Source organism: Lampetra planeri, chromosome 44 (genome assembly GCF_965212315.1).
Source record: "Lampetra planeri chromosome 44, kcLamPlan1.2.h2, whole genome shotgun sequence".
Classification (NCBI taxonomy): domain Eukaryota; kingdom Metazoa; phylum Chordata; class Hyperoartia; order Petromyzontiformes; family Petromyzontidae; genus Lampetra; species Lampetra planeri.
Window position 1 is genome coordinate 2212943 of NC_136150.1, and position 18011 is coordinate 2230953.

General features: G+C 49.1%; 1 protein-coding gene across 1 annotated transcript in view; it reads right to left on the minus strand.

Annotated features, from left to right (window-relative positions):
• LOC144732773 (uncharacterized) overlaps window positions 1–18011 on the minus strand; it is a 63675-nt gene extending 45664 nt beyond the window's left edge. Inside the window, exon 1 of the mRNA XM_078614353.1 lies at window positions 17658–18011. Coding sequence (XP_078470479.1) covers window positions 17658–17921 — 264 coding nt within the window. The 5' untranslated portion in view covers window positions 17922–18011. The remainder of the gene's footprint in view (window positions 1–17657) is intronic.

Sequence of the window (18011 nt, forward strand, 5' to 3'; positions counted from 1 at the left end):
ACCACCGCAGTGTAGGCATAGGAACCGCTCGGCACTGTGCTGGTGTATGTGTGTTCAGTGTTCCGAGTCGTGTGGCGTATCATCATTGTAGACCAACACAATTCAATCGCTGTCATTCAACAAACCACACGGAATGTGCCCGGTCCCATCAGATCTCAGAAGCTAAGCAGAGATGAGCCCGTACAGACGCTTGGATGGGAGACCACCGAGCAATAGACCACGGTGGGAAGCATACAGCAGTGCAGCAATTCCATTGTTGGACTGTCGTATGAAGATCCAATGTCCAAGCTCACCGACGCGAAATGTGGACAAACAAAAAATGCCTTCCCCATAATCGCAATATAACCAAACGCAACCATCCACGTGCATCGCCATGCATCCATCCCAACCGTCCGTCCGCACCTGCCTGGGCACATCCTTTAACGGAGTACACCACGGCTCGCCGCACACACACGCCACTTTGATGCAACTCCAGGGAACAAGGGCCCTCTCTTTCGCGCGCGCAACCGAGCGCCGCGGTAAGTGCTGCTCTTCTGCAGCTCGTATTATTGCTCTAATGGGCAACAATATCTTGGGAGCCGCAGTTTAAAATCCATTTGTTTCACTAATAACGCCGGAGGAACAACAAAGGGAAACGATCAATACGCCAGCCGCTGACTTGCCACAAAGGCACTGCGGTAAGGCGCACAGCTGCGAGCGCGCAAGTCGATAAGCGGGCGCGCGCGCCGAGGGTGGAAAGGGGTTCATGAACCCGGCAAGCCGAGTTCGACGTATCGGCCACTCCAACATCGGCGGAGCGCTCTGCCGTGGCGATGCTACGGGGCTGGGGCGTTCGCTCTCGTAGAACTGCACGTTCGGACGCCGAGAGCCTCCAAAAGGCGGACGTGACGTCACGCACCCGGCCCAGCCAATGAGAGCGCACGTGGGGCGTCCGCCAAACGAGAGCTCGTGGGGAGGTAAGGCAGGGCGCCTACAATTGGTTGGATGCGGCTCCGAGCTGACAAGGTAGTTCGAGAGAAAAGGACTCTGGGGTGCGCTCTTGCCTACTGAACACACCCCAGCGGCGAGTGACATCTGAAACGCAACCTGGGCCTCCTCTCGTTCACCAACTTGGTACTGACCGGTGTGGTGGAAGTACGGTCAAACAACCCTCCATGGACCTACACAGCCTGAAGAGGCCCACAACAGGCAGTGGGTCGATAAAGGGCTGTACGTGTGTTCACCCGCAGTGCCACGCCAACCTCGCTGTGAAAATCCAAGTGTCTCTGTGCCCAAAAAAATCAAAGGAGAGTGCTTTGCTCTGTTGGTGGCACTGGCCAACTGGTGAGGTTTCCCCCGTTCTTACATCGGTGGCGACCACTGCCGCCGCTGGCTTCACAGGCGGTGCACCATTGGAACCTCATTTGCCAGTAAAAAAAAATATCATAATTGGTTTTTAACCCTTCTATCTGGCAACAAAACTGACACCTTTTTTTACAAGGAGTCATGTTTGCATAGACCACAATACCTGCAGTCATAATGCAAACAAAAAACATAACTCTGAAAATGTGCACTGTCCTTGAAGTTGATTGGTCCACACCCGAGACAGCTTTCCTTAGAGCCTAGTCTCACATGGGAGTGCGCCTTTTGGCGTCATCTGGTCCAACCCATGTGAGACTAGGCTTTAAGGAAAGCTGTCTTGGGTGTGGACCAATCAACTTCAAGGACAGTGCATACATTATCAGAGTTATGTTTTGTGTTTGCATTATGGCTGCAGGTATTGTGGTCTATGCAAACATGACTCCTTGTAAAAAAGGTGTCAGTTTTGTTGCCAGATAGAAGGGTAAATAACGAATTATCAAGGCTTCTCCCGTTCACTTCAGAGCGTCAAACACTGAAGCTGCGTTTAGTGAAACCTCGCAAAACCAGACTCGGGTAAGCCACGATTCGGGGTAGGCCTGAAAGGCTATAAAAAAAAGACGATAAATATATCAACTACAACATAGAAATCTCTATGTTGTAGTTGCCAGCGCCTGTTTTTTTGCGCATCAAGGGTGGCCGAAAGAGAGAGAGGCCTGTATTTCGTCGTAATTGATTTGTGAACGCTGTTAAGAGCCACAACATCTTCATGTTGACCCGCGCCTTGATGGCTTCCTTGGGTCATCCAGCAAATGCACGCTCGGCAGCGGGACGCTTATTGAACCGGCCGACTCATTTGATCCGACGTAACTTATACTTCTTCAATAATCCCTTGACCTCGGCACATATTCACTTTAAGATGTTTTTTGTTCATGTTTTTGTTTTTTGTTTGTTGCGATTGCACCCGATTCAAGAGCCGAATGGCTCACAGGGCTATACCTAATAAATTAACTTTAACTTGAACGTCAGGTTGTTGTCGTTTCCTTGTCTGTGTGGAAGGGAAAAGAAAGAACAAAAATGACTCTCGACTTTTTTAAAGAAAGGTCGCCGCACATGTGCAGAGCAGACCTGCAGCAACCGCCATCGTTGGAGACCGCCCGGACAGTCGTAGAGTAACGAGAAAATCTCGACCGATCACTGGGGCAGATTTCATCTCAATCGAGGGCCCGGACAGAGGCGGCAGGAAAAAAGTCGACGAGAGGTGAGTCCCTCCACAAGATGACCGCACTGGACCACGCCCCAAAAGCCGTGTCCGTGTTCGATTTGAATGACTCCGTAAGGATGCATGACGGACTGAGAGTATAGACGCCCAACAGGGATTTGAGAACACACACACACACCCCGCAGAATGTCGCGACACATCCGCCAATAACCGTGCGCTCTTAAAAGGAAACAAACGGATTTATTTATTTGAACTTATTTTCTCTGTGGCGATCATTTTCTTGTCACGTGTGACTTTCCCGTTATTCATCTACACACCTTTTAGTTTTTTGACTTGCTAAACAAGTGGCGGTTTTGCTTTTTGCATCATCTGTGTGTACGGGACCGGGTAACTGACGTTGCAGCGTTGTGGGATGGCAATAACATGAATGATGCTCTATAAAACAAAATAATTATCATAAATAATTAATGGCGACGTTCCGGACAACGGCCCCTTCGTCACAGTCCGCATTATTGGGCCATCTTCTTGGTTCTTTCGGTAAAGTGACGTAGAAGGGAAATAATAAAATAACAAAAATAAAACATAATAAAATAATTCTCACGACGTTTCGGCCACAACGCAAGCAGCCGTCCTCAGGTGAAGAACAGGTCTGTCGCACCTGTCTTTCGAACAGACCTGTTCTTCACCTGAGGACGGCTGCTTGCGTTGTGGCCGAAACGTCGTGAGATCACGTCAAGAATTAAATTTCGATTTAAAGCTTTCGTGACTGCAGGGATTCATCTTCTTGGTTCTTTCGGTAAAGTCACGTAGAATGGACAGACCTGCTCTCCACCTGAGGACGGCTGCTTGCGTTGTGGCCGAAACGTCGTGAGAATTATTTTATTATGTTTTATTTTTATTATTTTATTATTTCCCTTCTACGTGATTTTACCGAAAGAACCAAGAAGATAAATCCCTGCAGTCACGAAAGCTTGAAATCGAAAATTATTGGGCCATTCGCCGCAACGTCAACGATAATATTTCCGTCACCTGTTGGGGCCACGCCGGAGTTGCTGACGACCGCATTGTGAGCCGTGCCTGTCCACCACCGCCACACACCACCGCCACACACCACCGCCACACACCACACACCACCGCCACACACCACCGCCACACACCACACACCACCGCCACACACCACGGCGGCGGCGACATCACCCAATTCGTTTCGTTGTCGTGAGATTTGCGAGCGGAGCGCTCCGACCGCGGTTGCCACCCGCCCCCCGGGGTTCAAATCCCCGCATCGTTTGCTGCATATCTGTCCCCACGTGGCCTGCTGTGTCTATTATAGGACGGCGTTGAAGGCGGCGAGAGGTTATTTTGGTTTGCAACGGGATAATCGACCGCCAACGCGTCACCGTTTGTTTTACGTGACGAGTACAGTAGAACCCCTCTTAATGACGCTAATTGGTTCCACAAAACTGGGCGTTTAGTGATTTGGTCGTTAAGCGCGTATAGGGAATAGACGTTACGGGCTTCATTTGTTCAGACCACATCGAAAGTTACCCTTTTTCACCCAAAATACGTACTTCATAAAGACACTAACAACAGTATAGACACATAATATTAAAAGAAACATGGATCATTATCAATGCATTAATTAATATTTACTGTACCTACAACAGCGCGTCGCTAACAGGGGAATGGTCGGTAGGTGAACACATTGGGCTTTACGGAGGCTCGTCTACTACACACTACTTTACGCTACTATAAACTACACTCTACAATACACTATACACTACACTCTACACTACTATACACTACACATTGGGCTCTAAGAAGGCCCGTCGTTCTACCGAAATAGAGACGCGTTGCCTTGGAACAAATCATTGCACGCGCCGGGATATCTCAAGAGACGACGGGATATTACACTTCACAATGTGACAGTCGTTGCGCTTTTAGTTTTCTCCACAACTTTGCACTGAAATTGTATTTCGCATTTCTATCGCCACATTACTTGCTCCCAGGTGCGAACGAAGATGGCCTCCGAGTTCCTCAACTGCAGTTCACTCGACACGAGCCCGCCCCCTAAGCCTCTCCCATCGCTGCGGACTCTGCAGTCCGTGACGCTGGCATCGCACGAGGCGTCAGAAAACGATGACGTTGACCGCAACGAAGATGAAACGATGAAAATCCTCGCGACACGGAAAATTTCCGGTCGCGAAACGGGAGGTGCGGAGCCAGGCTCGGGGTTCCTCGCACGCCCGGCGAAACATAATGGTGACGGGAGGTGGGGGGGGCAGCCTTCCTTCGGTTGCCTCTTCAAAGTGCCAGCGGATGTGACGGTGCTCCAGATGCGTAGCGGCGGGGGGGGGGGTGAAATGCGATTCCAAATGGCCACGGAGAAACGGCGCTCTTCCAGGACGGTCCTTGGGTTTGGAGGGACAGGCGACGGGAAGTTGAGGGGACGAGGTGGTGACTCGTGTCCGCAGGTCTGACTCGGGATCACGATGTTGTCAGGACGGCCGGATTGTCACATGGCCCTTCCGCGTTGTCATCGCCACGCCGCCGATTGCTCAGCAAAAAACGAGACAAAATCTCAAAAAGCACGGATGCAATTCATCAAGAGCACTTTCACTCTTTCATCATCATCATCATTATTACTACGACGACTACTGCGGACTTTATTTGCCGTTTCAATTTCCACCACCGGCTCAGAGCCTGCCGACGGATTTGGCCACCGGTGCGGTAGTGCTCGAGCGAGGAGAGCGACGCGCCGACTCTGGTTAGCACCAAGCCCGGCACAGGGAGCCGACAAGACCCCCGCCCCGCCCCCCCCAGCAAACATTCAGAATAACAGTTTAACAATTCAGCGGAGAGACAGATTGTACGTGTACGGAGTAAACGGAGGCAATAACAACAAGGTAATTGATAATTGTTTTTTTACCCTTCTATCTGGCAACAAAACCGACACCTTTTTTTTTACAAGGAATCATGTTTGCATAGACCACAATACCTGCAGTCATAATGCAAACAAAAAACACAACTCTGATAATGTATGCACTGTCCTTGAAGTTGATTGGTCCACACCCGAGACAGCTTTCCTTAGAGCCTAGTCTCACATGGGTTGGACCAGATGACGCTAAAAGGCGTATTGTGGTCTATGCAAACATGACTCCTTGTAAAGAAGGTGTCAGTTTTGTTGCCAGATAGAAGGGTAAGAAACCAATTATCATATTTTTTATTGGCAAATGAGGTTCCAATGGTGTAAACAAGGTAATTCCCGCACACGGTCATCGCACCATCGACGGGTGGCGGTGCTGCTGCTGGTTCCGGTGGAACGCTGCTTTACAATCCTAACACTGCGCAAACACTCTCTACATGTGAACACTCACTGGTTCCCCCCCCGCCCACCAAAAAATAAATTCACCAATCAAATGCGGTCGTGCATACTTCAATATCTGGTGCAAGGTCGCATATCCGACCGTCACACACTCACCCTGATCAATCAACCCGCTCCCAGTCCAGTAATTGTGCAGTGATGCGTCTGCTCACACATGCAACCTTTTCACACCAGCAGTTTTTATTTTATTAAGACAGATACAATTACACACGCGCACACACACGTGGCAATGTAACGATTTTATCCAATGAGTCTCATCCCTCTAAACCTCTACATGTTGGCCGTGGCGTTTGCATCAAGATTTTAGAGCGTCCCAGGTGCTCAATGATTGGAGCCTGTCGCTTGCCGTTCTGAAGACCGCTGGGAAGATTGTCCATTTGAAGCGTGAAGTACTGGACGCCTGGCACATGTCCATGAACCTTTCAAGCACGCAGTTCAAACTGCGGTGCAACGCATCCCTCACTGCAAGCATCTTAGCTGCACAATTCTAGTACTGGAGGGGATTGTCTTAAGCCTAGAAGCAAACGGCACGTTACTATTTTTCGATTTAAAGCTTTCGTGACTGCAGGGATTCATCTTCTTGGTTCTTTCGGTAAAGTCACGTAGAATGGAAATAATAAAATAATAAATTAAAACATAATAAAATAATTCTCACGACGTTTCGGCCACAACGCAAGCAGCCGTCCTCAGGTGAAGACCAGGTCTGTCGGGGAGACATTCAGACGCTGTCTCCCCGACAGACCTGTTCTTCACCTGAGGACGGCTGCTTGCGTTGTGGCCGAAACGTCGTGAGAATTTTATTTTATTATGTTTTATTTTATTATTTCCCTTCTACGTGACTTTACCGAAAGAACCAAGCAGATGAATCCCTGCAGTCACGAAAGCTTTAAATCGAAATTCGACGGCAGAGAAGTGCGGGTTCAAACGACACCATTGGGGGGGAAGCGTGCCCCAGCATCCTTCTTCTTTGTACGGAATACAACCCGGCACTCTCGCGCCAAGGCCAGTCGGCCGCCAATGAATCGCAACGTCGTCATCAACGCTTTCAACAATCGTCTTTCATTCCTCCAAATAAATCCACCTCTTTCTTCTTCTTCTTTGTCCATGGGATCCTTTCAACAAAGCAGCCTCTCACACGTTTGTATTGTCCGCTTGATGCGAGGTTACACCGTGGGGCTCCAACCAGCTCGTGATTTAAAGCCAAACGGTCTCTCTGCTCCAAGGGGGACGGCGACGCGTGGCGCGCAAAGCTCGCGCCTGTTATTCCTGTCGGCCGCCTTGAAGCGATGCTGGAAATTCCACATTGTCATGGTGGGGAGCCAACCTCATCACAATACAAGCACCGATTTAAAAAAGCTTTCGTGACTGCAGGGATTCATCTTCTTGGTTCTTTCGGTAAAGTCACGTAGAAGGGAAATAATAAAATAATAAAAATAAAACATAATTAAATAATTCTCACGACGTTTCGGCCACAACGCAAGCAGCCGTCCTCAGGTGAAGAACAGGTCGGATTATTATGTTTTATTTTTATTATTTTATTATTTCCCTTCTACGTGACTTTACCGAAAGAACCAAGAAGATGAATACAAGCACCACCAACTGATTCTCATTTTCACTGATCCCCGAATAATAATAATAATAATAATCGGAATGAGCCACACTTCCTGTCTGGGAGTTGAACTCTGCGTTCTATTCGTACGCCACCTTGGCAAAACTAGTGAATAAATGGTTGAGTAATAAGTTAATTATCTAAGTCCGACACAAATGGGCCCGTTCAATGATCAAGTCTGTTTAGTTCAGCCATGTGACCTGAGAGTCAGCAGACAACTAAAGCTGAACGTTTCGGAGCGATGCCAGGCGCTCACGCGCACGGGCCAGAAGGAGCACTGCACTGCGGCACGGCTTTTGGGAAGCTTTCATCTAGCAGTGGATTGGTCACGGCTACAGAAAATAATAATGATGATGATGGTGGACTACACATATGTGTATGTACTCGAACTCGCGCACTTCAACGACTACGGAAACTCAACAAGTAGCCGCAATTCGGGGTTGCTATTTCGTTGAAGATTACAATTAATGATTTTCTCCATTTTTAACCGGCTTTGTATGCTCAATTTGCCCCGATGTAATATTTACATATAATTGGGATATGATTGGAGTAAATCGTCAAAAATGTACTCTAACCTGTCATGATGATACAATGCACGTATCATGAACGCAAGGGTGATTCTAACGAACGAGTCAATGTACGTGCATAATATATTTATACAGGGACTCCTCTAATTACGAAGGCGTTTGGTTGCAGAGGTCTGTTCGTAAGTTGATTTGTTCGTAACTCCAACTTTACTCCCATCGATTCCAAACATGTTGTACGGCGTGTACACTAAACATGGCGAATGGCTTTAAAAGTTGTATCATCTCCTGGAGACGTAGATGCCACTGGTTCTTCACGTAATGCAAATGAACCTTATGACGGGACCCCAGGGTGTCCCGAAGAAACGGAAGTCAAAATCGTAATTAATTCATTTATTTTTGGCGACTCCGTCCCACCGCGCAACATCTCACAGGGGGCACCCATCATTTAAGACGGGAGGCGCTCGTGCCAATAATTGCGCCTTCCAACTCAGTAGCGTTTATTCAACGAAGCACGACTCTGACGATGAGGCCGAGAGGGTCAAAGCTGGTCCAGAGATTGCTTGCTCAAAGCAAATCCTGCTGGATAATATTGGTCTGTAAAGCAAAGAGGACGATGGGCAAAAAATATATATATATAACATTTTCATTGTGCGCAAAACCAGAATGGAGGAATGACCATTCATATTTTATCTTCTTGGTTCTTTTGGTAAAGTCACATAGAAGAGAAATAATAAAATAATAATAAAAATTATAAAACATAATAAAATAATTCTCACGACGTTTCGGCAACAACGCAAGCAGCCGTCCTCAGGGTAAGAACAAGCTTGGAGCGTATATTTACGCTCCAAGCCTGGGGTGTTTCATTCAGACGGCTTCTTGCCTTGTGGCCAAAACGTCGTGAGAATTATTTTATTATGTTTAATTTGTATTACTTTATTATTTCCCTTCTACGTGACTTTACCGAAAGAACCAAGAAGATGAATCCCTACAGTCACGAAAGCTTTAAATCGAAATTCATATTTTAGTCGTTGCCCATTCGGCAAAGTATCTGGCGGAGGGCAGACAACAGTGGCGGTGGCAAGCATCGGCCTTTAGACGTTGATCTACCCATGAGGTGGAGATTCATTCAGTATATTTCTACTATGCACCAGTTTCACAACCGGGAGGGTGGCACCGCGCTTGGCAGTTACAACCTCGATCGTAGGTCGGCATAGTCGACATTTCCTCCGCTGGGAATAGCCTAAATAAAGTTGTTGTTATTTTTACTTATTTTCTGCACAAGATAATACTGATAATCTCTTCTTCTGCAGTGCTGGATTAGAGGCCAGATGCATAGCCACCACCACAGCCCGGCCAGAAATCATATTCATTCTTGGCGGGAAGTTGTGCTCTAAATTTGCATGTGAAACCACGCACACTCGGAGCAAATTCAAATTAAACAACAAAAAACGATGTTTCCCTTACGCCAAAGAGTATTTATTTAGCGATTCCCATCACAGAGTGGATTAGCTCTGAACCGAGTTGTGAATTAATGCAAACGACGCAAGCTGCAAGGGTACTTGGAATCAAACAGCAGAATCATCTTCTTGGTTCTTTTGGTAAAGTCACGTAGATGGGAAATAATAAAATAATAAAAATAAAACATAATTAAATACAATTCTCACGACGTTTCGGCCACAACGCAAGCAGCCGTCCTCAGGTGAAGAACAGAGCTGACCTGTTCTACGTGACTTTACCGAAAGAACCAAGAAGATTAATCCCTGCAGTCACGAAAGCTTTAAATCGAAATTTAAACAGCAGAATGTTAATGTTAAGTCGCCACCTGCTGATACAACGACAAGATTGAGCGCACCACACAATCATTCGCATCGTGTGGATTATACAGCTTCAGTGTGGAACTAGGATCACGTGACTGTCACCAGCATTGGTTCAAGCAAGGCTGGACCCTGCTGATAAACGTCAAAACCGGAGCAGCATTTTGGTCGTCATAATCAACGTTTTTGGGTTAGATCGCGTTATTTATAAATGTGTCGTAACCCTCCACCACCCGACACGGCCAATCAGCAAAAAAGTGTCACGTTGACAAAAGACAAATAGTTCACTGCTTTAGCCCACCGGTGTGTTGAAGAGTGACGTTTCGCTGGTAATTGCATCCAGCATCATCGGGCAATTCGCCAGAATGGTGAGGGGCTCTGCTCTGGCTCCCGGTCTTAAATAGAGCAGCAGCAGCAGCAGGGTGACGTCATCATTTAACTCGTCATTCTGTTCGCGTTGAACCAATGCTGCTGAAATGATGCACTCACAAGAGGTCGTGTGGCTGATGCGATGTGAAAAATACACTGTTCTGTGTGGAAGCAGAGACATGGCAAAGAGAAAAAAATGTTACTCTAACGTTTCACTAACGTCACACCAATAATGTGGTTTGGGCTCATATCCTGCGATTGAAAATCGATATTTCTATGGCAGGGGATCAATACCTCCACAGGATGACCCATTGTGGTGTTACTTGCATTATGAATGCACGAGGATGCTAAGGTTGCTGCCTCTCGGTGCTGCGATCCTGCTAGAACACAACAAACAAAGATCCCCCATATAGCCTTAACAGACTGAGGGGACAAGTGCTGTTAGCGAGCACCTGTGAAGGCCGGCACGGCACACGAGGGGGTGGGTGGCCAGCACCACGCCCGACCGCCTTTGTCTCTGCAGTGGCGATGTTTACACACCGCACCAGGTACTCATTTGAGACTGAGTCGACCTAGGGGAGGCCCAGGACCGGTTCAAATAATCGTCACTGGTGTTGGCCGTGAGCGGGAATCGAACCCGGGTCACCAGGTTTGTAGCGCAGCGCGCTGATAGCTACACTACCGCTCCCCGCTACACACAGACACACACAGACACACGCAGACACACACAGACACAACCAACCCATCGCACCGCAGACCTCCCCTTGCGACAACAGCGGCCACTGCCTTTCAAGAAGGACTTTAACTCGGTTAAATAAAGGGAGCTGGCCATCAAGACGTGAACAGGACAAAAAGAAGCATCCCAACATCTGACGGTGAGAACAAATGTCATAACCGCATCACACGCGAAACACAATTTCCTCAACACGAAGCGCTCTACCTCCCCGTGCAAATAATCGCTGGCCAGGTTTGGGGGACATCAAACAAGGGATGTGGGAACATCAAAGAATCCTTAGAAATGGGTAAGCGATATGCACAGGGCACTTCACGATGAGCGTGCAAGGCATTACTTTTCATCAATTCCCTCCCCCACTCCCAGGATCAAAGGTGGGGGGTTGGGGCTGCTGGCTGAACACTCGAAATGAGCAATAATAACCCAGTGGGCCAAGCAGTCGACTTGGAGGAAGAGGGGGGGGGGGCGAAATCGACCGCCGATTTCAAATGTTAAAGCCGAATCGCAGAGTCGAGCGAGTCCCACTCTCCAGCAGCGGCTCCTGACACCGAGTCGGTGGCGGAGATTCCACATTACCATGGTGGGTGCCCCGTCCCTCCACAACACCCACCGTCACACATATTGATTGAAGAGTCGTACTGAGCTCATTTTTCACGGATCCCACAATGATGACGGGCTGAGCATGCACGCCCGGAGGGAGGGGGGGGGAGCAGTTTCGGCATCGGTTTCAAGCAAGCCTGGACCCTGCTGATGAGGCGGCGAATGTCAAAGCTGGTCCGGAGTTTCGCTTGCGTTGAACCGATGCTGCTGAATTTGTGCGCTCCCAGAAGGCCGTGCGACCGATGGGATGTGTGCAAGAAATGTCTTTTTTTTTTCAGTGGAGGGACAGATATGGGAAGGGGAGGTATTGCGTGCTTATTTGTCTCGCTGGGTATAATCTCCACAATGAAGCTAAAGACGACAATTGTAATTGTGCCATTAGTAATTAACTGTAAACACAATGCAATTGTAATTACAATTTCAGCTGACAATACTGGGATAATCGTGATGATACTCGCTGAGCAGACCTCCGACTGGGATGTGAGATTACTGTGCAATGATTCAACTGTACACTAGTGCCACCTGGAGGATTTAATCCGACCGACTTGACAATTCTTCATAGCTACGGCCATTTATCAAACAATCCACCACCCCATTTCCCCACAAACCGCCCTCCGAACCCCCCCCCCCAACCTATAAACTAAACGGGAATTATTACATCTGACAGCGTGATGTCGAAGCTCTGGGCGCCCCCCGAAACGCGGGGCCCGGGGCAGTCGCCCCGATCCTAGGGACGGCTCTGCTCACCACACTGCTCCGTGCTGGGAGTGTATCAGAGATCGCAATCGGGTACCCGATACCCGTACCCTACCCGATACCCGGCTACCCGTACCCGGCCGGGTACGGGTACCGGTAGCCGTTTGCGACCCTGGTGCGGCCGGGTACGGAATCAAAATCCGTTTGCGACCTCTGGAGTGTATGCATGCAATACGGACGGGCAAGACGATGCTGCTGCAGTGCCCTCTGCTGTCCACCGTGCAGCTCTGCAATCAATAAGCCTATAACGTCGGCCATGCACGGTGGCCACTCGATCCCAGCACGAACCAGGCTCAGACCTGCTTGGTTTGACGAGATCTCACGAGATCAGGCGCATTCCACGTGTTTGCTCATATCACTCATGCCTGTACTATACCGAACACTGTCTAGGGCACTGTTGGCAAACGTGCAGAAAAATAATTCGTCGGTTTCCATTGTGGACGAAACCCAATAATAATACTGGTTGGAACCTCCTGGTTCGACCAGCCCACAGGGGATTATTGTGCCCGTCCGTCCGTCGTGCAGGGAGGGGCTGGGTGGGGAGGGGAGGGTGGGGAGGGGCTGGGTGGGGAGGGTGGAGAGGGGCTGGGTGGGGAGGGTGGGGAGGGGCTGGGTGGGGGGGGCTGGCTGGGGAGGGGCTGGTCACCCCGTGGTGCCCTTATAAAACTCAACGTTTAACCTACTCACGCCGGCTTGTGCCCGCCCTCACAGTCGGCCATATTTGCGGAATACACCACGCTGCCGTTGACCCTGGCCATTGACCGAGCAACCCAACGTTCCTACCAGCTCCCTCCGCAGGAATGTGTTAATTGATGTTTATAAAGCGTCCTTAAACAATCGTTCTCATGCTGCTAAAACCCAGACGCGCGTTCTCCAGTCTGGTGCAATGAAGTCGAACACAGTGCCGGTACTGGACTTCGGTCCAAATCAAATCCTGCCGAACCGAAAACCGATGCCAATTCCTGGGCTACACCGCGTGGAGGTAAGACAGATGGAAACCCGGTGTAGAAGCACAAGTGGAGACTCCTTCAGCCGCACATGGCCACATCAAGTACGTTGTTCAAGGCAGTTGGCATACGAGTTGGCACGCTTATTCCAACTTCCTGGATTCTGCGCTGAAGGCGCTTGGCACGGTTTGAAGCGAAACATCTGAAACTATAACGAGTATGTTTTTACACGCTTTAATTTAACTCACTCTGTCTGTTGTTGTTGTATCCTCAAATCTTGTAACTCAATTTTTACCCACTTCCCAATATGGTACCGACTGCAAACTTGGTATACTTATGTCATACTGATGACAATACTATATTCTATCATTAAAGAAATTTAAACATTCTTTTTTATGTTTCGGCTTGGGTCTAATTGTCCACGCTCAACTGACGTTGGCTGTAATTGGCCACGGTCCCTGACGTTATGGCAAGCTTCGGGGCCACTTCCTGGAGTCGTGGAGTTCTTCCATTACTAGCACATTTCATAAAAAATATTACTTGTGTTTTTTTTATCAGGTAAGGCCCACTGAGCTATTTAGCTCTTTTTTTTAAAGCGACTAGGCCACAAATGATTGCTCAATGAAGCCAAATACTCTCAAATGTATCATGTCGATTCTAAATGTGGAGGAAATACCAGGCGAGGTAGCGAAACGGACCCGGAGAAAAATCCACATGACCACGGGGAGAGAGAGAGAGACACACAAAGTCAAAATATACAGCAGGCGTCAGGGTTGGGATCAAACCCACGACCCTCCTGCACACCAGGCGATGTAGTGAAACGATTTCAAGTTGACCTTGCTTAACCTGGCGGAAACTCAAGGGAGAAGGTTGAGCCTCATTCGCACGAAGTGACCCCTTGGTTACCAAAATGACACATACAAAACAAGGGAAGAACGGCAATACACACACACACGAAGGCTAATGTTTCAGCCAACGGCACATGAGCCCAGAGGAAGCGGGCAACACTCTCTTACGATGCGGTCGCCAGACATAAAAAATCGGAGCGGGGGGGGCCTTCAAAATTCTACAAATTGCCACGATTGGGGTAGCGACTTGATTCATCGTTGCGGTGAAATGTTGTCGCACCTCGGAGTGTTGCCGCAGCGGTCTTGCAAACCCGTTTCTGTTTTGTTAAAAGATTTCCCCGGCACAATCCCCTGAGATGGAGCACCTCAGTCTGCAAGGGTATCCGGTGTGTCCACTGACGCATAAATAGCAAAACACGTAATGACGTGTAAACACTACGTGACATTTGCATGAATCAAACATTGCCGATAATTATTATTACACCCTCTAGCGGTGACGAAGGCACATGTGATATTGTTGTGGAAATCTGAGATCACCACTGTTCACCACTGGATGTCTCTCTATAAATACTGCCAATGGCCCAAATCATCTCCATCAGATCTCGAAAGCTGAGTCGACTCAAAACTGAGACTGTGGCTCGGATGAGTGACTACCATCCACGAGGCTATGCGGTGGGTAACACTGTACTTCTATGCTCCCACGTCTATGCCTGCCACCGGCGTCAACCCGCACTGACCGGCCTGCAGGAGTAGGGTGAAATTACCACCCACGACCCCATGGCCGTGGGGATGCCATCATCCAGTAGTGTGCACACACATTCAGTGTCAAAGTCAAGTGTCCCCCTGCTCAAACAGCCAATGAGAAGCCTGCACATCTCCCATTGGTTGGCCATGAGCCGAAGTGGAAATTCCACATTCCAATGACAGGGCCCAGTCTCTCTTGAGGATGACCAACGGTGACTTCCCGCAAAGTATTACTCACAGGGAATAACGAGGTGAGTTTACCACGACCAGAAAAAAAATTATTTAGCGCGCAAGGTATTATTCCTTTCCTTATCGCGCAAACTTATCGTGGTGGCACTACGTTTCACACACGAGTATAGTCTGCCAGTACGTAGGCTATTTTGCTGCGTGGTTTTACAAACGTAATTTGAAAGCATTTTTTTTTCTTCAATGTGGAAACTTGATGCTGGCACAAATGTCAAACCGGTTTTTTTTAATAACACTTTTTTTTTTGGTCACATAATATCCATTGTGAAGCAGCAGCCAGCGGCGCAGTATCTGTGGTTAGTGGAGCTCCGGCATTAACCAGGGCGGCCGTGTGGTTGAACCGCGAAGCTCTGCAAAAAAAGTGGCAAACACACTGCTGCTCGGTGGTTTTACCATCCCAACGGGGATATCGCTCACAGAGACAGCAACGATGGCTTACTGAAGTCTGCCATCAGACTCAATCGGAATCTTCATTGACACTGGACAAAATCCGATGAGCTATCAAGCTCGTTGACACAGGTCTCCAATCGTGCCCTGGCCACCTGGGCAGTCAGCCAGGAATGAGGCATTGGCCCAGAATTTGGTCACGATCAAGCACTTGCAAAAATGTGCAATGAACGTGAGCCAAAGCGAGACAGGGCCTTGTAATGAACAGCACAGCCACTAATAACCACCACCACCTCTTCCTTCCTGCTGCCACATCCCACAACTGCTGAACAGTCGGTGCCCCAACCTCCAAGGCCTGCTCTCACCAAATCATCGCTATCACCCTCTGGCTTCAGGGCTTCCCCTATTGCTGGACAGTCACCGTGAGCGGTGACGTGGCCCAGCAGAGAGGTTCGCCGCGGTTCGAATCGAGCGGCCACCTCGGTCAATACCGCGCGTGTAATAACCACAACAATAACACGATGCGCCATCGGATTCACACCGAAAGTTAAAGATTGGGCTATTGCGTGACGGGGGTCAGGATTCAAATTTGAACATTACCCGCAAATCGCTCAATTGAGCATCTTCACAGCTGTCAACTCATACGCTTTGACTCCGAATTCCTCCTGCACAGGGAAATCGAGTTGTCAGGTCCATACGGCGTACAACCGTTTCAATACGGGCAACAACAAACATGTAAAATTGTTAATTGTTTTTTTTGCCCTTTTATCTGGCAACAAAACTGACACCTTTTTTTACAAGGAGTCATGTTTGCATTGACCACAATACCTGCAGATGATGCGCCTTTTGGCGTCATCTGGTCCAACACCATGTGAGACTAGGCTCTAAGGAAAGCTGTCTCGGGTGTAGACCAATCAACTTCAAGGGCAGTGCATACATTATCAGAGTTGTGTTTTTTTGTTTGCATTCCGACTACAGGTATTGTGGTCTATGCAAACATGACTCCTTGTAAAAAAAGGTGTCAGTTTTGTTGCCAGATAAAAGGGCAAAAAAAACAATTATCATATTTTGCTACTGGCAAATGAGGTTCCAATGATGTAAAATTGTGTTTCTCACTTGTGATGTTGGGACTTTGTAGGATGTACATTGAGATTTGTAAGGGCACGGGCGACCAATAAGGTCTGAATTGGTCTGTAACAAAGTCGGCACCTATGAGGGATTGACGACTGGTGAGTGTGTGTGTGAGTGAGTGTGTGAGTGAGTGAGTGTGAGTGTGTGAGTGAGTGTGTGAGTGAGTGTGTGAGTGAGTGAGTGTGTGAGTTTGGGTGAGTGTGAGTGAGAGTGTGTGAGTGAGTGAGCGTGTGGGTGAGCGTGCGTGAGTGTGTGAGTGAGTGTGTGAGTGAGTGAGTGTGTGAGTGTGTGAGTGAGTGTGTGAGTGAGTGTGTGTGAGTGAGTATGTGAGTGTGTGAGTGAGTGAGTGTGTGAGTGAGTATGTGAGTGTGTGAGTGAGTGAGTGTGTGAGTGGGTGAGTGAGTGTGTGAGTGAGTGAGTGTGTGAGTGAGTGTGTGAGTGAGTGTGTGTGAGTATGTGTGAGTATGTGAGTGTGTGAGTGAGTGTGTGAGTGAGTGTGTGAGTGAGTATGTGAATGTGTGAGTGAGTGAGTGTGTGAGTGAGTGTGTGTGAGTGAGTATGTGAGTGTGTGAGTGAGTGAGTGTGTGAGTGAGTGTGTGAGTGTGTGAGTGAGTATGTGAGTGTGTGAGTGAGTGAGTGTGTGAGTGTGTGAGTGAGTATGTGAGTGTGTGAGTGAGTGTGTGTGTCAACACAGCAACAACAACGACCGCTGGCGTCTGGGCCCGAGACATGGCGAGACATGGCGAGTCTCGGGCTCAGCAGCAGCTGCAGCCAACTTGCGTGAGACACGAGAGAGACAGAGACACGAGAGAGACAGAGACACGAGAGAGAGAGAGAGACGAGAGAGACTTTGACTTGAGTGAGTGTGAGAGACACGAGAGAGAGAGACACGAGAGGGACACACGAGAGAGACACGAGAGGGACACACGAGAGAGACTTTGACTCGAGTGAGAGACGCGAGTGAGAGACACGAGTGAGAGAGGCACGCGGGATGTGACTCTGACCTTCTCGTACACTTTGATCCCGTCCTCGCCGTGCCCGTGCTCGCCGCCGGGGCTGTGCTGCAGCGCCTGCCCCACCAGCGAGCTCGTCGTCTTGTTGTGCGCGGTGCTGGACACGCACCTCGCCTGCTGCTGCTGCATCCTCCTGCTGCTACTGCTGCAGAGGACGCGGGGCCCGCGCACAGCCGCCGTGCCCCAGGCGGCCCGGAGCAGCCCCAGCCTCCCGAGCGATGCGGCCGCTGCTGCTGCTGCTGCTGCCATGTTCATCACCAACAACCTCCGCCGCCTCGTCGTCCTCGTCCTCCGCCTTGACCTCTTCCCGGCTCCCGTAGCGCACCACGTGGGCTCAAGGCGGCA